The 25,237-nt window shown below is 42.1% G+C and overlaps 1 protein-coding gene across 2 annotated transcripts; it reads right to left on the reverse strand.

Annotated features, from left to right (window-relative positions):
- Window positions 1–12,481: 12,481 nt before the first annotated feature.
- On the reverse strand, window positions 12,482–24,942 carry SERTM1 (serine rich and transmembrane domain containing 1). 2 transcript variants are annotated; one of them, XM_085579000.1, is made up of 3 exons: window positions 24,718–24,942; window positions 18,221–18,322; window positions 12,482–13,659 (listed from the first exon to the last, which is right to left on the reverse strand). In XM_085579000.1, exon 3 carries the CDS (start codon window positions 13,473–13,475, stop codon window positions 13,152–13,154), a length of 324 nt encoding a protein of 107 aa, XP_085435126.1. In that variant the 5' UTR covers window positions 13,476–13,659; window positions 18,221–18,322; window positions 24,718–24,942; the 3' UTR covers window positions 12,482–13,151. The 2 variants fall into 2 exon arrangements, with proteins under 2 accessions (XP_085435126.1, XP_021397585.1); XM_021541910.4 differs by lacking the exon at window positions 24,718–24,942 and adding an exon at window positions 24,422–24,694.
- Between the last annotated feature and the right edge of the window lie 295 nt (window positions 24,943–25,237).

Consider the following 25,237-nt stretch of genomic DNA (forward strand, 5'->3'; position numbering starts at 1 on the left):
TGCTGAAACACAGCAGAAAAGGGCCAGTCTGCAAGAGATTTCCAGGAGTAGTTTAAGAGCTGGACCAGGAAGAAGTGGATGAAGAACAGTGAAGAGACTGCCTGTTAATTGGTGGTGTTGACCTCAGGATGCAGGAAATTTCTCAGTAAGGCAACTGAAGCTCTAAGTTGTGTATGAACAAGAAGAGCAAATCAGATGCAGTTTGGTTTCTCTGGAAGGGAGTCACAATCCTGCCAGTTACATTTGGATGAGGATAAGCTCCCATCTCACTTTATGCAGTGGAGGGAATTCTGAGAAAAGAATATCTGTGAAAGGAAAGCAGGAGCCACTGAGAACAGTGCTGTAGACATTTCCTGCCCAGTGCAGCAGTCTAACTCTCCCAGCTGTGTCTGCTCTACAGTATCTCATGGCTCCATACATCTGCTGCCCAGGCACCCTTCTTGCTCCCAGGCCCTGGCTCTGCCTCAAATAAGCAAAATTAGGGAGAAGAAAAGCAGGGGACATAACAGCAGCAAGTCTTCCTTGAATGTAACGTGCCTAATTCTGTTGAGAGCTCTGACACTTTGCACCAATATAATTACATTTCTGTAATGCACTAGATAGAATCACTTATGAAATATTACTCAGATAATTTGTTACTTTGTTAATAGTTACTTTGACTGGGATAAAAACTTCCTGAATTGTAGAAAAAGGGCAATGATAAACATTAATGTGTTGGGTTAGAGCTCGGTGGCTTACTGCTGAGACTGCTATTACATGCAGGCTTGTTTAATGATCTGAATGAAGGTGTTAACAGAGTATTAAAAGAAATCCTGAGGGTGAGCTGAAATGGAACAAGATGAGCACAGTGGAGGCAAAGCACTGATGAAAGAATCTTCAAAGAAAGGATGGTTTGGGATTATTGGAATGGACCAGGGTCCAGTTTTCTGACTGTACCATGCACAACATTCTTCTGCCCAGGTTTTCAATGGTGTTGATTGAATCCAGACTCACACAGGTGATTTTGAGCTAAAAAATTATTAAATGTGAGGTTACTATGAGATATGGCCAATCTGGGTCTCTTTATGCAGAAACATCCCCTTGCAAAGCAGGAATCCTGCAAATCTCCATGCCTCTGGGGTGGCAAAAGCTGCAACACTGAGTGAGATGCTGAGTATCTTCCTAGAAGAGATTGGAGAATTCAGAGGGGAATGACAGAAGTGGCTGAGAGGATTGAGGAGTTTGGTGGTGTACACACAAGCCCACAAAAATATATGTGTATGTGAGAGTGAGAGAAAGTAGAACAAACTAATTTCACATTGTCAACAAATGTTTGCAGGTTGTCAGGCAAATTTGTGCTTCATCTGTATGTACTGAAAACCATCACTGGAAAACTTGTTTTGGTCCATAGCTTTGTGAAATCACAGCCTTGGCAAATCCAAAAACCTGCACTGAAAGTGTTTCTTTAATGTTTTTAATCCAGACTTTACTACTGGATTTTGAAGGGCAGCAAAATTATCCCTAAATTATAAAGATGACTTGTTAATTGAAATTTTTTAATTCAACCCTGTAAATCCAAAAATCTTTGGGCATTTCCAGAAAACCTGGATGCAGTGGTGAAGAGCTTTAACAATTCAGATAGCAGGAGTGGGGGCAGGGAGGTATGAAAATAAAATAAAATATATCTGAAATAACTTGGAAAATAATATTTTCAGAATGCATATTTTAGGGTAGCACAAGCAAGAAAGAGAAAAATAATTATTTCAGAGGTAATACCATTCCAGAAAGCCTAGGTTTCTAGAAGTTCACTTAATAATTACTTCACTGTGCATACTCAGCAATGAGTAGTTTTATTTGCAGCATCCACCCTGGGATGTCTAGCTATAGTTCTGTCTATCTATTTATTTATCTATCTATCTACTTATCTTTAAAACAAATTAATATCAAACTGAAGAAATTAAATAGTCCCAGTGAATGGCAACAGAGTTTGTAATAGGGGTAAGGGCATTTTCATAAAAGGGCTTAGAACTGGGGCAGCACCACCTTTAAAGGTTGTAACTAATTGATCTTTATCTAACCTATCAAATATACTGCCCAAAGTGGTATTTACAGCATTTCCCAATTTAACTGTAGAGACTTTCCCATTTCATGCTCATCAGGTAGGCTCACTGAATTTTCCAGTACTCAAGAGATACTTGGAGAATAATTACTAATAGAAATTCAAAGCCCAAATGAGCTTCTGTATATTGATATCCAGATGAAAGGTATGTAGCTAAAAATACCCCTTGTCAACCCTGGTTTTTGTTATGCTCCAGCTCCACTTGAAATTTGTTACAGACAGCCAAGATGAGCAGAGTCTGCTTGCAAGGAATATTTTTCCCTCCCCCTTTGATCTAAAGCAGATGTTACCGATTATCAGCAGAAGGCCTGTGCTGCATGCTAAGAAAAGTCAGTTCTGCTCAGTAAAGGGTATTGGTAAAGGCAGCATCAGAGGGGATAGGCCATGTATTACTTCTGTCAAATGACCCAACTGTTCCACTGCAGTTTTTATTGCAGAGGTTTTCTAAGCTCAGGAAGTCACTGGGAGGTCAAGTCACACCTTATTACTGTGCCAGGGCATTTTAGATTGTTTAACATAAAGTGTCATGTACATAGGACAGGCAGTAATTTCAGGAAAAACAAAGGAACTAGGAAAACCCAAAGAAAATAGGAAAATAGGAAAATAGGGTGTTCCTGAAGTACCTCCATACAAGGGGAGGCAGCTGAAGTCACTGTCATGTTTCATCTGAATAAAACCCAATATACTTTAGGTCATTGCTGATGATTTTGAGTCCCTTCTTTCCAACCACGTAGGCTGAATCAATGGATGCTGAATCAATGGATACTGAATCAATTATTAGATCCATCCTGTGGACAACTCATGAATCCCTGTCCATAATGGAAATGATCTACTCTTCCTCTGTACCACTCTGAAGGTCTCACAATGGCAATGCACACAGTTCAGCTACTGACTCTGAATTTCTCAAAGCAGATGTTTTACACATTTTCAGGGATGCGGCTTTCTGAATACAAATTAGTAGAAGTGGCAACGGAAATGGCAATTGGTGGTATCTGTAACTCAAATGAAAACATTCACATTTACCAATTGCTCTGTTTCTGGAGCTCTAATATCATGTTAGCTATTTTTCTTATCTGATTACATTCTCATTTCAGCATTTCTTTTTCCCTTTAAAAGTCTGTAACTTGGTCTCTAAACAGCGGAAAAATTAAACACCAATTAGAGCAATTAGAAAATCACTAATTTTGTCTGCTGAGTCTGGTTCTGCATTCCCTTTAGATGAGTAACTTCCAAGGAGGTCAACAGGAGGTCTGTGTGCAAACATGCATTAGGATCTAGCCATAAAGGAAAATTAGATTAAGGCTTTATAAATAAATGACTTTTTCTTCTCTTGATTGATTAAATAATTGAAAAAAAAATCATCACAAGTCTATTTGAAGTAAATTTTCTTCACAAAAAAATGATTCTATTTTTGAAGAAAGAATTTAAACTCTACTTTTTAAATGGGATTGTTTAAAAAGGTTAAACAAGATTGTTTCATTTAATCTTTATAGACATGCTTTGAATATTTCATTTTAAAATAGATATGTATGAGCCACCTTTAAATGTTGTGCAAAACAATCTGAGAACAGTGCTTATTTCCAAAATGTCATAATAAAACATTTCAACTAATATTGGTGTTTATTTAATTCAAATGATTTCTACAGAAATGCTTCAAGCTCATGACAGTAAACTGTGACCTGTGTTTTCCAGTGAGCAGATAAAGCAGGAAATATCTGTACAGGACTCTGCTGCAGATTTGGCTGCTTGGAGGCTAATTCCAGTAGGATCACTGCCCAGTGCCTGTATATTATTTACTTCAGAAACAGGACAGGTATCTAATCTTTTTTCTCTGCTGAAAACCATGCCTTCTTCCCTGCTTTCCAAGCCCCTGCATTGTTTTAAGCATACAAATTTTAAGTTATCTTTAGATTTAATGGAGTAGTAGAAGGACTGGGGAGAACAATGGGGTTGCTTCACTATAAATCCTGTGATCTTTGAGGATGATGTACAGCAAAGTCAGTCCCTTGCTTCTGTGCTTTGCCTTATCCTCATTCTCCTTCTGTTTCTTTGTTCTCTTTGCCACAGTCCTCGTAGCAGCAGACATTTCCAGTCTAACACAAGTCAGCATCTTCAGATACAAGTGAGTGATATAAACCTTTTTTTTCCTTCCAGACAAGAGAAAGGTTAGATAACTACTTCAGGTGACCACGAAGCTGTCCTAAGGCATTTATAGCTGGTCACTGTGCAGATGTTCACAGGAGTCACAGTGTCTCCAGCAGCTCCTGCAGCATCCTGGCTGCTGGGGAGAGGGAAGGCAGTGGATGGTACCTACTGGCCCTGGGCACGTGAAGATGCCAGGACAGTCCCTGAGGCTGGAGGGGGTGTATGTGGAAACAGATGAGGAACAGATCCTGCTTGCTCAAATTCCCCTCAGAGCTCATGGATCCCAGTGTTACCAAAGGCAGAGCCCACCTGCCCATTATTCCTTGTCTGCAGAGATGGCTCTATTTCACTGTCTTCTCTGGCTCATTTCCTGGCACAGCTGAACACACATGGGCAGAGAAGATACCATGCTCCCCAGACATTTAATCATATCCATTTTCCTAATTACCCTTCCATTTATCTATTTTGCATGGCGGGTTTCTAGTTGTAAATAGGAAGCAATTGGTGGGTGGTTTGCCTCAAAGCATAACTATTTTTTTCTTCTTGTTTTTCTGCAAGCTTTTTTTTCCTAAGATAGAAAGACAGAAGAGGTGCAAATTCAGTTCAGTTCTAGCTACACCCCTTTTGCTTATTCTGTTTATTTGTATACCTATTTATTTATATATCTAATCCTATTCTCATTAAAACTTCCTTGGTTTTTGCTCTTCATGTTTCCCTCTGCTGGGATCCACCTTTGGGGAAGGAAACCAAAGAGCATCCCAGAAGATCATCCCAGCAGCGTTACTTTAAGAGGATAGCTACTCAGATGGACTAGGGTGCAGGAGGGAGCAACAGCAGAGTTCTGCCTTTTTCATAACCACTGAACAAATCCAGATGACAAAGTATAGGAGCATCAAAGCTGAGCAAAGGTCAGTTTGTCTTCCTGATTTTCCCACTTTCTTTTCCCCTCTGCAACAACCCTTTTATTACAGCATTATAATCTAGCATTAAAATTATAATTTTCTGTAGTGCAAAATCATGCAAATGTTTTTTTTTTTTTTTTTTTTTGCTGCTTTCTCATCCACTTCAGCTGAAAGCACTCTGATTCTAGTACACAACTAATTGCTTTTGATCTTGCCAAAGTTCAAGTTACAGTAGCTGATATTTTTTTTTAATCACAGCAAGCCCTAGTTCCTCTGAATGAATACTGATGAGTTAGACTCTAGAAAGTGCCTTTGGTCAAACAACATGACTTGTTCTGAATTCTCAGTAGATCTAAGCAATTAAAAATCTGTCAGTACAATCTTCTTTACTTTCAAAATTAACTACAATGTTTTGTAATAAATGTATAAAATTTTTATCAAGAGTTTTTTCCCTGGAAGTTTTTTGTGGTTTTTTGGGGTTTTTTTGGTTTGTTTGTTTGTTTTTTTTTGTTTGTTTGTTTGGTTTTTTGTTTTTTTTTTTGTGTGTGGCATAGGGCTGCAGGGTCCCTTTTCAATACACACATTTATCTGGGCATGGTCCTTCCAGATCCTCCCTGGGCCACCAGCCCATGCAAGAGCAGATGAAGGGGGACGATGTTGCAGGGAATCTGTGTACTCTATACCCTTTCTGGGGCAGGATGGGACCATAGGATGTCACTTCACCCACTGTAAGTTCAGACTTGCCCCTCACTTGACATCAGCAGGACCAACAGTGTCTTACAACAAACACCACGAAATCTGAACCACCTGGATCTAACAGAATTTTCTGGCAGATCTAACTCAGCCTTTAACTCACTGTTAGGAGCAGATATTAGGGTTACCCTTTTCCCCTACTTGTTGTCATAGTGATGGCTGAAATGGCAAATTTAGACATTTCTTCAGGACTGTAACATAGGGCCATAATCTGAAATAGTGTATTTGCGAGGTTCTCAAATATAGAAATGTTAGTGAAGGAAAATTATTCCTGCAGAGATACAGTGACTTGTTCCCTCAGCAGTTAATTTCTGAATAAAGCCAACCTCAAAGCATGAATGGAAACTGAAAACCATGAAGCAGCTTCTGTTTTAAAGAAACTACCAAAAATGTCCATTACTCATTCTTCAGACTTCTTACTGTGGAAACTGGGTACACTCCTATGGGTTTTCCAGCAATGTTACAACACCATACAAAATTACTGTGAGGATAAAGGCATTTCTCACTGAAAAGCCCTCTCTGGACATCTAAAGAGCAGTTTTTGAAGAGCAGTTAGTTCCACATGTGCTGAAGTGTGCTGTGTAGCAGGAGAGCTGGAGCATTGACAGGTGGCAGGACAGGAAACACCACCTCAGTGTCTCCAGCTGATGGGGCACCTGTCCAGCTCCTGCCCAGCAGCCCAGGCTATGCAGAAAGACACCATAACAACCCGGGAGAGCCTTGTGTGATATCCCAGATTAAGTGCAATTTATTTGGCAATCCTTTGGAGCCTTCAGATGCAAAAAAAAAAAAAAAAAAAAAAAAAAAAGAGCAAAGAAAGCATTGGTGTATGGCAAAAAATAGGACTCTTATATGCCCTGGGCAGAAAATGCTTTTTTAGAGGTAAGGGATTCAGGAGCAGAGCAGCAACAGGCAGAGCTGCAGCAGGAGGGCAGTGTGTGACTGGGGCTAGGGAGGAACTTCCCATGTGTGGGCCAGTGAAGTTACTTGCCCAGATGTGAGCCTGGTATTTCCCCTGCCCAGTAGCTGTCCCTGTGGGGTCCCTGACAGTGGCACTGAGGACAGGAGAAAAATGGACCATGTGTCTTGTGAGGGATGGCAGCCTTATTTACCTTTCTGCTGCAATGTTGCCTATTTGTGCCTAATTCATCACACCTCTCATGAGAAGATGCTCTTCTGTCACTGCTGCTCCTTGCTTCCCCAGCCAGCATAGTCCTTTCTGAGTTTACTCCTGCCCCAGACACATCCATTTCTATGTTTTTTCAGGCTGTATCTCCTTTTAGTCCCTGACATCTTTCTGTTCTTGCTAGGGTGCCTTTGTATCATCATTCCTTTTTCCTGGAAGGTGTTTTCGCTTGTTCTAGTTTAATGAGTTTCACCTTCTGCGTCTTGATGAAGTTGTTTGGAAAAAGGGAGGGTACCTTAGCAGAAATCCCCCAGAATACAGTTCCCAGATGTGTAGCAGTATCCAGGGAGGTGGAGCAGGATTTGCCCTGAATGAACTACTCAGGGAATCTCCATAATAAATATGTCCTTTACACTAATTTCTTACCTGTCAGCAACTGCTGAGACACAGCTCAAGAAAAAGCCACTCAAATTATGTATGGTTTTGGCCAATATTCTAAAACAAATGACAAGCTGATCATGGTGCTGAAGGAGCAGTGAGGGCCCAATTAATTAACTAGACGCTTAGCCTCCATCTTATATTTATTCAACAATACTCTGTAACAAACAAACAAAAAAGAGAGATGTAACTGTACTCTGGGACCAGGTCTGTATGATAAGATCAGCACTGAGTGTTAGAAGTGCAGTCTCTTACATAAATATGTGTGGCAAAAATGTCCTGACAGACCCCTACACTTGTAGAGAGAAATATTTGGATAGAGTAATTTTTTGTCCTCTTAAACAGTAGAATGTCTTACCTAAAAAAAATCTGTGGGCAAAAATAATTATGTCAGCACAGCTGGCACAAAATGCTCCATTTTTAACAATTCAATCATATAACTTTTCTCTTTAGAAATAGATATTTTTACAAAATACATAAACTTACAAAGGAAAATTCTGTTTGTTTATAAAAAGCTATACATTAGATTATACTCTTAAAAAGTTTGCTTTTCTGCTTCTGATTTTTAATTGAAGCTGTTTAAAGACATTTATTATATTAAAACTGTATCTTTTGGTGCTGAAACAAATGCAGCCACTCTGCTGCTGTCAGAGCGGCACAGAAGGTGAAGTGAAACTATGCCAAGGAGCCAGTCCAATTTTCAGAAGGCACCTGGAGATTCTATCGTCGATAGCCTCTGAGTCACCAGCCATTTTCAGACTTTCAGAGGGTGATCAGCTCCCACTGATCTAAACCAAATAAAACAGAAGTGAAAAATAGCTCAGCTCACCTTGTCCTTGCTGTGATTATCATGATTACACTAATGAGCCTACCTGCCCTTGGAAGGGGGTACACTGGAGGTGGATGCTGCTTTTATCTCCAAAGCCCAGTGCTGGGAGGAACTGGGAAAACACCTATATCTAGCATCAGGAAAGTGACCTTGGCCAAGCCCCTGTTGGACAGTTTGGGCAGCGTGAGCGAGCCAGGAGCTTTGTGGAGCACAGGGCTGTGTCCTGCTGGCGCATCAAACTGACTGGCATCGCTGAGGTGTAAAGCAGCTTGAGGGGTGCTCCAGGCAAGAGCAAGCCCACTTTCCTTGGAGAAGGGAAAAAAAAAAGGGCTCCTTCTGGCTACTTTGATGCCTTGCATTCGGGGCGTGTAATCGTCCGCTGTAGCTCCGGCGTGGGGCCCTTTTCTTTGGGAGCCTGTGGAGGGCAGCGGATGTGAAAGGGTCACGGAGCTGGGAGCAGCTGGGCTGGAACTCACCAGGTCTCCTTGGACAGTCGAAGCAGATGCGGTGAAAACAGGACTAGCAAGAAGAATTGGAAGTATGTAGACCTCGTAAATAATCTTCCCACGCAGGTGTCTTTGCTAGGGCTCTTACCGAAGAAAAGGAAAAAAGCTCAAGTACAGCGGGACATGATGTTCCTTGGAGATTCAGCCTTGCTGGAGTACCATGGGGCTAAACAGTGGGAAAGGCAAGCAAGCTGCACAGAAGAGGAGTAACACTTGCTCCCAGGCTAAAAGACTTTTGTTGGAAATCCAGACAAGAATTTCAGTTTACAGACACAAACCTTTCAGGTGAGCTGACAGAGAAGGGTTGAACACAGAAAATCATTTCAAGTGGAATAAACTCTCCATGGAGCTGAAGAGTTGCTAAGTACAAAGCATGACACTGTTTCAGGATGGGAATAATGTAGTAATCTTCAGGGCGGATAAATCTAATGGGTTAACTTGACAGTAGGGTTAAGGTGGCCAACAGTACAAGAGAGTGTTAGATATAGATGCTGCTACAGCTTTCAGCAGGTACTCTGATTAAATATGCTTGAATGGACCGTATTTGGTGAACTAAAGCAAAATAATTTTTCTGTGTTTCCAGAAACTTCTTCAGTTCTTTCCTCACCCTTGTTTTATTTATATTTTTTTTCTATAGATTTTCAGGTATACTTTGCAACTGTTTGATGCCATATCTTAACAAAGTTAATGGCAATGTTTGAGCTAGAGTTCTCAATAAAAACCGAAAACAGCTCAGGGAAAAAGCTGACAGTGAAATGCAAACCCACACCACAAAAAGGCAGTGGAGAAGCTGGAAAAATATGCGGCTGCAGGGAGGAGGGGGAGATGAGCAGCTCTTCAGCAACAAATTACTGAACTAATTACCTCCCGGTAAAGATACTGCTTACTCAGCTCCCGGGATGAGAAAACACATGAGGAGGAGGCAGCAAGCCAGAAGCCTCTGAGTTTTTGCACTGACATGAAGGGAGCTGCCTGAGGATTGTCGGATCCAGTCCTCTTGAGCAAAGCAGGGTCAGCTGCAAGAAGGTCAACACTTGGAACCACTGCAGCCTCTCTGGACAACCTGTGCCAGTGTTTGACTACCCCCTCAATAATCTATTTTCTTGTGGAATTTCCTGTGTTTCAGTTTGGCCTCTTGTCCTGTTGTGGGCACCACTGGGAAGGCCTTGGCTCCTTCTTCCTTCTTCCCATAAGGTATTTTTATACATTGACAAGATCCTTCGGAGCCTTCTATAGGCTAAACAGTCTCACCTCTCTCAGCCTCTCCTCATGTGGGAGATGCTTCAATCTCTTAATCATCTCAGCAGCTCTGAGCTGGGCTCAGTGCAGTATCTCCACATCTCTGTCTCTTCTCCTGGGAACCCAGAACTGGACACAGCAAAAATATCCCTGTATCTAGTTGGAATAGAATAGTAGAATATTTGCAGCTGGAAGGTATCTACAGTGATTATCTAGTCTAACTGTCTGACCACTCTGGGGTGATGAAAAGCTAAAGCATGTTGATAATGGCATTATCCAAGTGCTTTTTAAACACTGACAAGTTTGAGGCATCCACCACCTCTCTAGGAAGTCTGTTCCAATGCTCAGATTCTCAGGTGGATTTCTTTTCTTCTTCCTCTTTTCTTTTTTTCTTGAAGAACTGGTACTTAGCAATCATCAACAATGCCATTGTGCTTTTCTCCCGTAGCTTCTCATAATGCTATTTTGTTGGAACCTACTTGTTTTTATTTAAATCTCTCCTAAAGAGATTTAAATAAAAAAAAATCTGAAGAGAACAGATGCAACTCAGCTGAAATCACGATAACTATACAATCCTGTATGTTGCTGCAGAGTAGAAAAAATTAATAGCATCTAGTAAAATACAAAGATAAATCAAATGTGTGGTTTGAGTCATCTTTGTTATTTTCTGTAGTTGGAAAAATTCTTTGTGTTCTGGTGGAGTTTGACAACAGCTCATTGAACACAGCCAGTAGGGTTTCAACAGTTTGTATTTTAATATTAAATGTGTCTATATCTGCAAGTATAAACACACTGCTGGGAACAAACACCCATCTCGACCTGTGGTCTCATCTCTGGTTTTGATTAAATTCCTCCATTTGCAGCAAAGGAAGCAACAAATTTACGACTTTGTCAGTAAGGGAAGATAGTCAAACAGTTGCTCTGTCTTGATTTACAGTTCGTTTATTTCTATCTACTGGTCAACATATGAACACATTCTGCAACAGGTTTGGGATTTCAAAGAGACTTCAGAAGGGAAATAATGTTTCCTGATCCCTTTTAAGCAACTACCTCTTTTTCCAAGGCCAGTTGTCAAATACAGTAAAAAGTGACATACAGTAAACTTTTGTCTAGATGAATAGAACATTCCAAGCTGTAAATATATCCATCAAACCAGTTTGGCTCAGGGAATCTGCAGGCTTACATTCTTTATTAGTCAGCAAGTTCTTTGGAATCTGGAAGGAACTAATCACCACCATAAGTCATTACCACTGACTATAATGCATGTCCACTTTTAAAATCTAAAAACACCAACTCCAGCATCATCTCTATTGTTTGGCAACAACAGCTGCATTTCTAATGATTATATTTATAGCAGACTTTCCAAATTTGTATTTTAAAGCCTGTGTAGATAATGGCAGAGTGTGTCTTGTTTACAAAAGCATGGCCAGCTCATCAAGAGGTATAAATATGTTTGGGAAGTGTTCCCTAAGCCCTTGGCCTGCTGGGCAGTGGTGCCATGTGAGGGGAGAGCAGCTGCTCCTGCTGAGATAATCCCATTTCCCAGAGTTACACCTGTGTTTTGTCAGTAACAGAAAATGCAGTGACAATGCCATACCTTTCTTAGGTCTCTCCAGTGACCTGGATCCAGACAGGAGCACAAAATTTGCATGGGCTGGGTGGCAGGATGGAACTGTGCTCACAGTGCAACAAGGCATTGCACCAGTCTGGGGTTGCAGTTCTAGTAGGTCACACTTGGCACTTCAAATAACTAATTTGAATGTTTGGCTTGATTTAAAGCCCAGCTGACCACAGGATCTGGTTCACAAAGCTGCTCATTATTTTACTGCAGAAATGGAGTGACATGTTACACTTTGAGCAGGGGAAATGATAACCTAGAAAATGGCATGGCAAGGAGGAGAGAGATTGTGAATCCATTTCTCTTCCCCTCTCGCTGGCCTGCCCTTATGCTGATGGGGAAAAGTGGCAGAGCCACTGCCATTTATCCTGCCCATCCTTTCCTACCCTCTGCAGGTACACCTTGCACTTCCTGCAGGTCAGAGCTCAGGTCTTCCTGGCCATTGTGCAGATCCCTGTGTGCCCCCCTCCACCCAATGCACATTTCTGAAGTCACAGGACAAAGGCTGGCCCAGAAGGTCCTCACCAGTACAGGCAATTTCTGTCCCTGCGGGCCCTGCTCATGTGAGTACAAACATCATGTGCCTAAAGGACAGTTTAGGAGCTCTTAACTTTCTACTTGTATTTGTTAAATTCAGGGCTTTTGCAAGAAACCACTAGCTTGTCCTGGTATCCAGTAAGAATAAGCTGTAGTATCTGTGAAGAATGAAAAGGAGTTGTGTGGTATGTATGATTAGTCAGTAAAAGCTGCCCCCTGGAGGAACATGTCATTAGGCAAATGAGATAATGAGATGCAACAGGGTCCAAAAATACCTCCACACATTCAACTGTGAGCATAGTCATTGTAGTCGCTTTACTAAGTTAACCAAAGAGACTCAAAAACTGAAATACAGACTTTATACAGAACAAGTTGGGAGTACAAAAAAACAAAAGCAACATTCTTCAAGAATTAGTTGTGTTTTATAAACATCAATAAACACTGAAAAATATGTGAAAACTAAAAAGAAAAAAAAAAGAAACATTATCAACTTTAAATTGTCTCAATATTTATAATTTAAGCAGAATTTTGTACTTTTGCAATAGGGATTTTATCCAGAACACCTTATATAATTATAAAAGGAAAAGGAAAAATAGTCAGCATATTGCTGACACAAGACTAGGGAAGGGGTCACAATTATAGCAGAAAAATGACACATCCAGTTAGAACTGTATTACATTTTGGCAGGAATACTCTTAATGAACACCATCTATGTGTGAGAAAGACAGCATCACTATTACAGGCAAGAAATGATGATCAGGTATCATTCATTATCTGTTGTTCAAAATGAAAATTAGTTAAAGGGGAAATGAAAACTAGAAAAGGAAAGGGGGAACAAATAAGGAAACTTTTAAAAACACCTCTTGATAATAGTCTTCTAAGGCAAATGTTACATGCACTACTTCCCCAAGAAACTAGACAAAGCTCTTCCATTCCCCGTGTGTTTCCTTTCATTTGTTTTCATGAAGACAGGTTTGAGAGAGCAGAGCGCTGGGAAGAAATACTGCAAACCTCTAAATTAGTGAACGAACTTCCAGCATCACTATTGTATTCAGGGTAGGTGGAACTGGAAGAAATTATGTTTTTCAGCCTCTGAAGTGCAATGATCAGTAGCAAAAGGAGAAAAGCTAAGAGACTAAGGAATATAGAAACATAGACATAGACGTTGGATAAACGGCCAGGTGATGAATCCACTGAAGTTGAAAGGGATGTGGGATACAGTTCCAGGAAAGTCCCATTTTCCATGTTTCCCACAAATCCAGATGAAGGGTCGGGTTCGGACATTATTGGGTTTGTGTTTTAAAAACCACAATAGATCTTGTATTCAAAGGCAGTTTTAGTGGCATGAAAAGGGTTTATTTTAAGTGAACATTTTTCCATCACAATGGTGAGATGACAAGTCAGCCAATGAATGAATTTATCCTTTACTCCTCAAGCCAAGGACAATTTAATATTTTATCCTTCAGAACTGCAAGGAAAAAAAAAAAAAAAAGCAAGGTTAATTTATTAGCAGATAATATTCACCTGATATAATTTAGGTCTTAAGAGTTACATTTCTTAGCTTGAAGATGCAATTCTTAAAGAATTAACTAGCAATTATCTTTATATCTCAATTTTCCAAAATGCAGCGATTAGGAGAAATCCTACTGAATCCTGATGAATTGACTCTTCCCAACCATGAGTTGTTTAAGTACAGAACAGCACAATCAAAAATGTACTTTATATGGGACACAGGTACCGGAATCCAATTTATCTCGTGATAAAAAATCTAGTCAAGTAATGAAACTCCCTCTTAAGACTTCAGCTCCTCAACTTAGATGAGCAAAGCCACTCCACATTACAGTCAATGATGAATCCATTACCTACTTACTCCATAGGGATTTGCCAGAGGTACCCAGAATTAGAAAATCTGCCAGACTTGCTTTTTTGCTGTGTATTTATTAAATGTTTTGAATGGTTTCAAATATTAAAATGTACCTTGCTGTAATTCTGCCACGGAAATCTCAAAGGCAGGCATGTTTCAGCTGCTGACTGACACCTACAAGCAAAGTCCCAAGGAATGGGCAGCACTGCCAGCCCAGCAAGCATGAGAGGACTATCTAAGGACTATGGACAAAAGGTTACATTCCAGATGTTGTTTTATTGTTTATTGCTGTTTTATAGTGGAGCTTTTGGTGGTCTCAATCAAGCATCCCAACAGCCTGCAAGATATGCAGGAGCACAAAGCTGCATCTGCAAATACCAGATAAAAATATTCTTACCATTGTGGTACATAACTCATAGTGATGCATAAAATATACTAAACTAAAACCATTTTATCACCCTAATTGTATTTAGCTTCATAGGAAACTGTATTTGTTGTACCTCCTGAAATAAGTCACAACAGACTGAACAAAGGGAGATCCTTATGAAATTATACTCCTTTTGAACTGTCTTTAATTTGGTGATATAAAATTAACTAATGCAACAATATGTGTTCATTTCATGTTCTGGAAATATCTAAGTGTGTTATAGCTAATTTATCCTTTTTAAAAGATAGGCTTTGATATAGAAGATGTTTATTCTTAATTACATGTCATAATGAAAATTAGATCCATTATTAATTTAATTGCTGTATTAGAACTTAAGGAATTAATTCACACGAATTCTTTAACATGGCAAAAGTCGAAAGCCTTTAAATTTTTCACAAATTTGAAATCTACTACATTCTGCTTTTACTACTAGCACTTGACCCTGGTACAAGGAATAACTGGCATTTTTGGGACTTTTTTTTAAGTTAGTGGAAAATTTATAGTATTAAATAAGACTAACCAGAACCTCAGTTAAGCAGAGATGTGAGTGCTTTTTCTAAATCTTTTTCTAAATCTTACATCACCCAGGCTATTTCTAAATGCATATTTTGTAGTGAGATTAGAGGCACTGTAAAGTCTGATTCCAAATGGAGCCGTGAGTAGTTTCAGTCAGTGCACCACAGCTACCACTTCAGCTCAGGCTCCTGCTTCTGCTGGGATAAGAAGGTAAGTGCCATGAACTGTTTGTTTCTCTTGCCCTGATCCTCCCGAAGAAATAACTCCCAGAGAGTCAGATGGCAGCTTCACCTTCTTGTTAGGTAATTGGAGTTTTTTTGCATTTCTGAAAACTAAATACAACAACATCATAACATTTAGCCCAAACCTAGTCCCAAAAATTATTGGGAATTTTGTCACTGACTTCAAAGTATAATGGCAAAGCTGGTAAACTGCAAATAAACCTGTTGTCTTTCTGAGGGCTGTAAACTGACCCAGGCAATAAACCATAGAGACAAAGATTCACATTCTGTAGTGGTCCCTGCCTTTCCCCTCATCTGTTTTTGGAAAGTTGAGTTGGTTTAAGGTAACGAATGAATTGCAAGTATTGTTCCTGAATGACTGCAGGAGAACTGTCTGACAGGAGGTGGCTTTCCAATTAACCACTCTTGAAAACCCCTGGGACAGCAGAACTGGCACCTGTCTGCAGGGGTACTCAGGTTTCATGGTGTAGCTGGATCTGAATTACTTTGTCAGAGGCACCTCTGCAATGCCAGGTTAGGGCTGTGTGACTTGAGGAGGCTTCCTGCGTGCTCCAGTCCAGCCTCACTGTTGTAAGCCCCAGATCATACTCTGCCTTTCCAATTATGGCTGAATTTTCCTGCAGTTATTGCTCCATTGTTACACAGCCTTGCTGGTCTGATGGACAATCTGCCTAGAAGATTCACATATTTCAGTAAAACAATTCACTGGTCCAAGAAGGCACAGAGTCTACCTCAACACTCTGCTAGTTTTAGATGTACAAGAGAACAAAACCTTCTTCTGTCACTCTAGTCCTCAATTATGAGCATTGGCACAAAAGGAAAGGCTCCCTAGATACATCCTGGCTTTTCAACCAGAGCCACTATTTAGCTATATTCTCCCAGCTGTGCATTGTTTCTTCATTCATGTCTTTGGTATAAATGCTTTTCACAGATGAGGACAACCAGGACAACCACTCTTACTCCAGGCGGGCTCAGTTGGAGTTTTTTCATATTTCCTTTTATCCTGTGGTAAGTAGGAGATGGGCAAGGTGGCATTCACCAGAAGAAGGGCAAACTGAGCAGGTGAGGGATCAGGCAAGGCATCACTGAGTAAGAGGCCAGCTGCAGGTACCAGCAGTTCCACGCCTGGGCAGCCATGCCAAAGCTAGCCACTATTACACATGTGATGGTACCTGCCAGAAAATCCAGTTTGTATGGAAATGCAAATGTGGTCAGGAGCAGAGGTCTCACAATTAGCATATGCCCTGAGTGCCAAATTATATGTAATTTAATCTTGAGAACTGCTAAGACAGTAACCATCTCCCAGTTCAGACTAAATGAGTATTAAATGAGCCTCTGCAGGACAGCATGAACAGAGCTTTTTCATAGTCCCAATGTTGTAAATGCTTTACTGTCTGTATTGTATTTCTTCATGTATCTTGATGCTACAACTCTACTTCTCCAGGCTAAGTCAGAAAAAATTTAATGGCACACGCTCACACCACTGAAACCCTAAAAATTGAGGATCAGGCAGCAAAGATAAGTCTAGTAGACTCAATTTCTTGTGAGTTTATCAGACATACAAAAACACTTAGTTTGCTTGGTTCTTCCTGTATTTTTATGATTACAAGCTGAGGAATATCTTGGTTGTTTCAGGTGTCTTCAAGATGTTTAAGCAGAGAGACAAACTGACATCAAAGAAAATCAGCATTTGTATATCATAAAAAATAACACTTTTGTCACAACCTCCTATGAACTGTTTCTTTACAGGTAGAAGGTATCCTAGAAAGCCGTTGTTGTAAACATCTCCTAACAGATGGGATCGTAATTTGCCTTTAGCATAGTTACAACAGAGAGGTCCCTCCTCTGGCCAAACTTCAATATGCTGTAACAGGGCAGGAAGAGCAGGAGGAAGATTGTGCAGGCTCCTAGGTGATATGATGAAGCCAGTTCTAAGATAAGACTTACTCATTCCTAAAAATGTGTTGCCCCTCCCCAAGTTCTGCTATCAGAGTGATTGGTTCCAAAAGCTGGCAGCAAGTTTTCACGAGATTGATATATGTATGAAGGCCAGGGAGCTCCTGGTTTAATTCTTTCATCATCCCCCTCACTGCCTTCGTTTTCTACATTTATTTCCTTCCTATGTTACCAATATTTCCCTTCGAGCAAACATGAAATATTTAATGCCAATAAAAACATGTTTGCATGCTTGTACTAAAGGACGAATGAATTTGGTGTACCAGGAACACTTCAGCCTTGAAAGGCAATATGCTCTAGGCTGGGAAAGTGTAGCAGTTTAACATCATGCAACTAAATAAGACAGTAGCTCTAGAGAGAAAAAAAAGATGTGAGCAACATTTTTTCCATTGAAAATTTAGGTAGGAAAGGCAAAGAATGACTTCCAGCTTGGAGATTAGCAAGAATATGATCGTTAATGCTTCTTCTCGGATATGTGCCTTTGGCAATTAAAGACCACAAATAAGTAGGATGCTTTTTTCTATTACAGATGGACCTTCTAGGACCAGAGAATCCCTTTTCCACCCTGCCTGGGAAACAGGATCAATTGCCAACTGACTCAATAAAATAGAGCACAGAAGGAAAAGAAAAGCTATTTCCTGCCACAAGCAAAGTTTTCCTTTTAATTGATGATATAATTTCATTTTTTATTATGATTTAATATTATTTAAATTTATGTATTTGAAAATCTAAGAAGACAAGGGCCTAGATGGCTTGATTGCAGGTTAAAATCAAGTTATATTTTGGTTGGGAGTTTGTGTGGGGCTGGAAAAGGAAACCCTCTGAGCCATAAGGATACTTAGCTTAATTCAGATAGGCTCCAATGATTTTCTAATTTACATTTCCCATGGATCTGTGGATTATAGAGTCATTTATATTAATGTTAATCAATGACGTCGTGGCCTGGGATCAGACCCAGAACCCATGAGTTAAATCTGGTCTTTAAAAATAAAAGAAAAATGAGCAAGGAGAATAAAATACTTACAAGCAGGAAGAAGATATGGAAATAGAGGCCAAATGCCCAGTGCAGAGGATATGGTTGGTGATCATGCCCAAATCTAAAGGGACTGCATGCTGAGAACAGAACCTATAAAAAACAAATAAAAGTGGAAGAATTTAATAACAACTACAATAATAATAAAATTCAGCACTTGTCTGAATTTTGACTGCTCTTACTGGCAGAAATTTCAGAAAAAAATAACCAAACCAACTGGAATCCTGGCTTGTGTTTTATTCCTACTAACAACATCCTTCTGCTGCCCAGTTACAGCACGGCATGTACAGCATCAAAACCACGATCCTGAACTCTGCTTTACAGACAGGCTTTGATAACACCTTTCTCTTGTTCTGCAGTGTGCTCCAGGACCAAGACAGACATCTATCTCCTGGTACGTTTTTAAGCACTAGAGCACTGTATCTGCTCTCCAATTCATTTCACATTATACCCTAAAGACTCCTGCCAGGAATCAGGTCTTTTGGATTACACACTATTATTTATTAATTCTCTTTATATCTGACTATCTGCAGTTTAAATTTTCACATCTTGAAATATCCAAACTGAATATGTTACATGCACAAGAATAGCTAGAATAATTTTGTGTGCTACATGCATTCAATAGCTAAAATTAAAACATAGCCCCTGAATTGCTTTTAATAATGTAAATTAAATTTCTTGTGTTTGAAGTAACAATCCCAAATTATACAGATTAAAGCAAAAGAGAGGCCACACTCAAACAGATTTTCCCCTCTGGGAGACAAAAGACACTTTCACAATCATTGTACATCTTAGAGCTGTGCCCCATCAGCACATTTGGTTTGACTGTGTTAGAGAAGCAGATCTCTGGGGATGGATGTTGATGCATTGTTGTGCTGCTTTCATCCCTTCAGTCACTGGATCACTTCTGGTTTAAGCCTCTCCAAGTTCAATAAAGAAAATTGTCTAGTGCAGTTGTTAAAAGACAGTATTGTTGAAATCCAAATGTTTGATAACACTGACTATACTGATGTTCCACCAAAGGGAGTCAGACGGCTTCTTGACCATCTCTTTGTGAAGGAGATATAGGAGGCTGTAGGTGAACCCCAAAGTCAGCTGCCCCAGAGATGGACCCAGCACATACACTAGATGTGAGGGTGTGCATCCTTGTCACCTTGCCCAGAGCTGCTTCTGAGGCTGAGGCAGGTGTGGTACAGGATGGACAGGGGGTACAGCCCCTGTATGGATTTTCTCTGGCAAATATGGCTCACATGGCCAAGAGCTCTACCCTCTGCCCCTCAGTTTTGTCTGCTTGTAGCAGAGATCCTTTTCCTCCCCTTTCTTTCTTTCCTGGGGGAAAGAGGCACAGATCTCTGCAAGAGGGCTGTATCTTCAACCAAGGCAAATACATAGCATTTTGCTCTTTTTTCTTGGTAGAATCTTTGTTAGTCCATCTTCCCCCAGATACTCAGAGCACTGCTTTAGCCCATTTATCCCCTCATTCAATACAACAGTGCCACAATCTCCAGCAAGGCAAGGGGACCAGAGCCTACCACATCTTCGGCTGATTAAACGCCAAGTGAAACGCACAAGACATCCTCGAGGCATTCTAAGTGCAGGCATCCATATTCAAATGGCAAGTGTACACAGTGAGGCGGGGAGGGCAGAGCTTTTAATTAGCTCTGAAGAACAAAGAAATTCTTGGACCAGAACATCAACAACCTTATCTTCAGAAGACTCCTTGTCATACACAGTTGTATCCCACAGTCCTTCATCCTCTTGCACCACTCTTCTGCCTCTCGCAGCTATTTTTCAACTGCAGCAGTAGCCTACAGAAGGATTTGGCCCAAACAGTGTATTCATTCACTGTGCCAGTAAACGACTATAGGGGTGGGTTTTATTTGATTTCTTGGTGTCCAGTCCCAAATTTATTCCCCTTATTGCCACTCTGAATAACTTTTGTTGCCACTGTCAGCCAATTTCAACCCAGGCAGAAACCTTAAACAGATTTGAGCTCCTAAAGTTTAATGATAGTGGGTGATAGGCAGAGAAGACATGAAGGTTCACACAGCCATTTGGTTGCCTGTAATAGCTTTAAATCTTGGTAATTGAGTTCTACAATCAAAAACAGCCACTAAGGTGTCACTGCCAGAGTGACAGATCCCAGGTGCCCAGCTGGAAAGGAGATCCAGGGCAAGGTTAGCCAGGGAAGAGGAAAAACCAGCAGGTGTCAGGAATCCTTAACTTCTGTATTTTGTGTAATGACTTCTTGTCTGATTTCTTGCAACATCTGATTTGGAAGTTTTGTTTCAGCAGAAAATTTAGTATAGTGTGGAATGGCTGCTTAATGAGAAATTAAAATTTTATTAAAATATATTTGCCTCAGTGGAACAAGTATATGAAAGTATTTCAGCTGCTTCTGCCTTGTTGCCTTCTTTCATAGTTGAGTCTCCCATTCCTGCTACCTCTTCTTTATGAAGGCTGTGTGGAGCATCCCACCAACTGATAAGCCTCTCAGGAGATTCCACCCAGCATACATGTGTGTGGCATAGCAGTGATGTAATTAATCTCAGAACAAACAAAAGTTAGTTAAGTTTTGCTACTTCATGCCTGACTCTTCACATGGGCTCCCAAAAACTACCTCACAGGCAGAGCAGCACTGGACTCCACAGCTGAGGCCAAGCGACCAGTGCAGTGGAGGGCTGTGCACTCTCTTCACCCTTTCTGAAGCCACCACATTTCTCATGGTGCTTCACCTCCTGCACATTGTTTATTCAGACCAAAACATACCAGACAAAATACCAAGCTCTAGGGCAAGCAACCCTTGTTATCAGAGCTTGCCTTCATTTTCCATCACACTCATGTGAAACCAAAAACTTGCAGTGCTGAGACTCAGGTTCACCTTCAGGCAGAGGGGGAAAAACCTCTCAAAAATATCATACCCATTCCCTTAATCTACAAGGAATGCAGATTTAGGACAAAGTGTGGCTAAATCTGGAACTGAATGGACTTAAGGCCTCTATTGTCTCTGCCAGAGCTGCAGCACATCCTCCTGCCCGATGCCGATGCCGTGGCTGCACGCACGAGCGTACCTGGGAGCCCTCATCTCCACTCTCCATGCGGGCACATCATCTCCTGTCTCGGAGAATTTGGGCAGGCAGCAAGGAGCTTTGCTGAACAGGTAGTGCCCTTTAATCTTGCTAGTCAGTGGGGTTATTGGTCCTTAACTAGCGAAGCTGTGACCCAGGAAGTACAGTCCGGAACAATAAGAAAACACCCTTCTATTTCAGAATTCAGCTGATATACCAATTTGAATATATTTTATAAAAACAACAGGTATAAATCACACAATTCATATATCACAAATTTTATAAATCTGCATCACAACCAAAAATGTCAAGCAGATTTCATTTCAACCTTCTTAGGAACTTTGTCACAATATAAAGCTAGGACACAGTTTTTTACACTTGGTTCAACAGAAATTTCTGTTAATGCATAATTTTCAGCTTTTCCTCTCCAAAAAAATGCAGATTCAGTATCAGCTACACTCAAATGTCTGTACACTTAAATATCAGGGGAATTTTAGGCACAGATGTGCTATCCCAGTAACTCCATTCACTGTAACTCTGCTTCCTGGCTTCAGCATCCTATGCTTGACTAAGAAAAGTAAGAAAACATCCTTCTCCTTTGATTCTGTTTCCCCTCACTGCTGTAACAGAAGATCCCTAACCTCACCATTCCTTATTTTATCAACACAGGCTGCATACATGCCCTCCCCTGATGAAGAAATCATGGCATATTTGTGTGCCTAATATTCACATATAGTCCCTGTTTGCAAAACAGCCTGCAACAACTTAGGCAAAGAGACAAGATGATTGCAAAGGGAGCTGCAGCGAGCCACGCTGTGCTGTGCAAGCATAAGGGGGCAGGGTTGCACCTGAAATGCCAAATAACAGCAAGTGAGGATAGTGTAGGCTATGGAGAAGTTTATGGAGAAGAAGGATAATATAGGAAGGAGAGTTTCTCCTGGTGCTAGAGTGATCTGTTCAACAACTGCCTCTCAGATGTCCTAGATTTAGAGGACACTGTTGTGCTCCAATCCAGAGCAAGAGTAATTCCAGTGGCAGGGATGGTGACAGCACAGGTGAGGGCTTGTCTTAGCATCTCACCAGACAGCTGCTGAAGGCATCAAACCAAAGCAAATGTGCTGGGACATTTCAAGGAAATTAAAGGAATGATGGACAAAGTTCCTATATGAATGTACAAGTAAGCACAAGGTGGAGCTGGGAGAAAAGCAGAGATGATGCTTGAGGGAGAAAGATGCTGAGAGCACAGGCTGACATGTCGGATGCAGGGGAATGAGGGAGCAGCAGAAGGACTGACAAAGAGGGGAGATGCAGATGAAGTGGCAGGCTAAGAGGTGGCTTTTGCAGCAGCGCCATGGATCCACTATGTCGTAACAGGATTTCCTCTGCGCAACCCAGGAAAAGGAGGCAACCGCAGTCATGAAGACACAGGGTGAGGACTGCTTGCAAAAGAGTGCAGGAGGTAGAGGTGAAAATATGATGATAAGAAAATACTGACTTTTTAGTATTTAGATTCCAAGTCTCAGACCTATCAGAAACATCAGATTTTTCAGCAACTTCTGAATGTACTCTTGTCATTGAGATAATTCTTCTTCTGTGTAGATGGGGTGCAAGAAGGAAAGGCTCTGTTGCTTCCTGCCTCTGATGGGGAATTTACAGGGTAGAATTTACAATTTGCACTGCACCATTAAGACACAATTATGAACAAAGACGCTTGGCAGAAGCGAGTTATCCCAGTTCAGCTTTTTACATCTGAAAAGGTTAGCAAAATGCCCATGACAATAACTTCCTATGTGAAATACGTTCACATACATACATGGTGATAGCACTCAATTAGACCTGGATGCTGAAATAGCCCAAGACCCCTTCCCCAGCAGTTCCAGGTCCTGCAGCATGTATCCTGTTGACAGCAAAGCACACATACTGGATATAGCAAGTAGCAGCCAGCAGGCAGGCCAGCCTGCGTGCCAGAGCACAGGAAAGCTGGGGAAACATGAGGGAGGTGGGGGGACATGCCTGCCTTTTCTTTCCCCCCTTTCTTGGGTGATAGGGGTGACCCAGTCCAAAGAAGAGGTGGGAAAGGAAGGCAGCCAGTACACAGCTACAACCAGCAACCATCCCTAAGAGGAACAAGTCCTGCTAGGCATAATAGCAGAGAGAAGGCAGCTGGTGGTTTCAGGTTGCCTTTTGTTTCGGTCTGTTCAGGCACAGGAAAGTTCAAAATTCCTGTAAAAAGCAAAATCACAAAGAAACAGACATGACACTCCATCTGGATACCTTATCATAATAAAACTGCCAGCACTATATGCATCTTACATGGTCCAGATTTTACACATTTCTCCTATTCAGCTTTCTCCCATTCTGCTAAAAATAGCTAAGAATTAATTTAATGATAGCTAGTATGCATTCCTAATTGTCTTTGCTTATATAAATGTTAGTTAGCGTGGCAAATTCTCAGCCCTTTACCACTATTTTCACAATTTTCCTCTAACTGTTTAGCATTTGCAAGGCTAGGAAGAGTTTGCGTCACTTGATTTCTGTTCCAAACTTTATTGCATCCAGCAAGATGATGTTGAAACAGCCTGCAGCTTTTAGGCAGACATAAAATTCTTGCAAAGGGCATATTTTTGTGCATCCATCCTGTGTTTTTTCCTCATGCTGTGCTGTCTAAGCTCAGCTCTTCTCCCACTACATTGGATGGGCATGCTACAATTTATTTGCAGAGAGAGCAATCCTTTCCCCGTCATCTTTCTGCAAGCATTGTGAAAGAGCACACGGATGGCAGTCTCTGCTTATGCCCGCTGAGCCACGAATTTTCTTGCACAGTGATGACCCAGTGGTCTGCGCTATCACACCCCTGGGCTGCAGCATCTCACAGCAAAAGAAACCAGCCCATGCCTCCCTTCTCTCCGCATCCCTCCTTCCAGAAGCTGTGCAGCCCCGTGCTGTCACCACGCTCTCCCAGAGCGTTCCCCTTTCTTCCCTCCGCCGAAAGCAATTTCTCCGAAGCCAAGAAGCGTTTCGTTCAATTCAAACACTCGCCATCCCGCGAAGCGAGTTAGGCTAAATACAGGTTCTTTCCAAAAGACGTTTGTGAATGATCAAGCGCAGGCCAAAAAACACGTACCTCGGTTAAACGCTTCTGAAAATCAAATGCCCTTGGTTACAGCACAGGACAGGCAAACCGCTAAGGATGCTCCCTCGGAGCAGCAGCAGGGGCGAGGCGCGGCGGGAGCTGTTCCAGGGCGCACGGCAGCTTCCCAAAGCGGAGGGACCCGCCTCAGCCGGCGCGGCCGCGCTCGGCGCCGGACAGCGGCAGCGAGCGGCCCGGCGCTGCGGGAGCGTGCGAGCGACAGCGCTCGGCCGCCGGGCAGCCGCGCTCGCCGAGGCTCCGCTGGCACCGAGAGCACGAACAACGCGCACCTGGTGAGGGCGGCGGCAGGAAAAAACACCCCAAACCCGGAGTGTCGAGCTCCCTCGAAAAGCAGACGGCTGACGCCGCCGGGATGCTCCCGCTCGGGATGCTCCGGCTCAGGCGCAGCCGGCAGCGCGGCACCTTCCCGCCCGCATCGCCCCTCCGGGGCAGCTCCGCTCCTCGCTCCGCGCTCCGCGCTCCCCGGCGCGGCTCAGCCCGGCCCCGGCTCCCGCTGCCGTCCCGCGCGGCCGCGGCCGCAGCGCCGCCCCCGGCCCGCCCCGCCCGGCCCGCCGCCCCCCGCCCGCTCCGGGCAGGGTGCGGGGCCGCGCCGGGCGGGGCGCTCTGCGCTGGGGCAGGGGCTGGGGCCGACCAGCACCCTCTGGGCGAGGCGCTGCGCTCCCCTGGGAGTGGGGCGAGCCCCCGACATCACCGGCGTTAGGGGATGGAAGCCACCAGGCATCGTACAAACCCGCATCAGCGCCTGGCTCTTACCGTCCCACGGCTGTCGCACAGTATACATCCCTTAAA

This window comes from Lonchura striata, chromosome 1, assembly GCF_050655825.1.
Source record: "Lonchura striata isolate lonStrDom1 chromosome 1, ASM5065582v1, whole genome shotgun sequence".
Taxonomy (NCBI): domain Eukaryota; kingdom Metazoa; phylum Chordata; class Aves; order Passeriformes; family Estrildidae; genus Lonchura; species Lonchura striata.

Excerpts from the sequence above, each read along its gene's own strand:
- SERTM1 (XM_085579000.1), bottom strand. The coding sequence starts at position 13,475 with ATGTCCGAACCCGACCCTTCATCTGGATTTGTGGGAAACATGGAAAAT.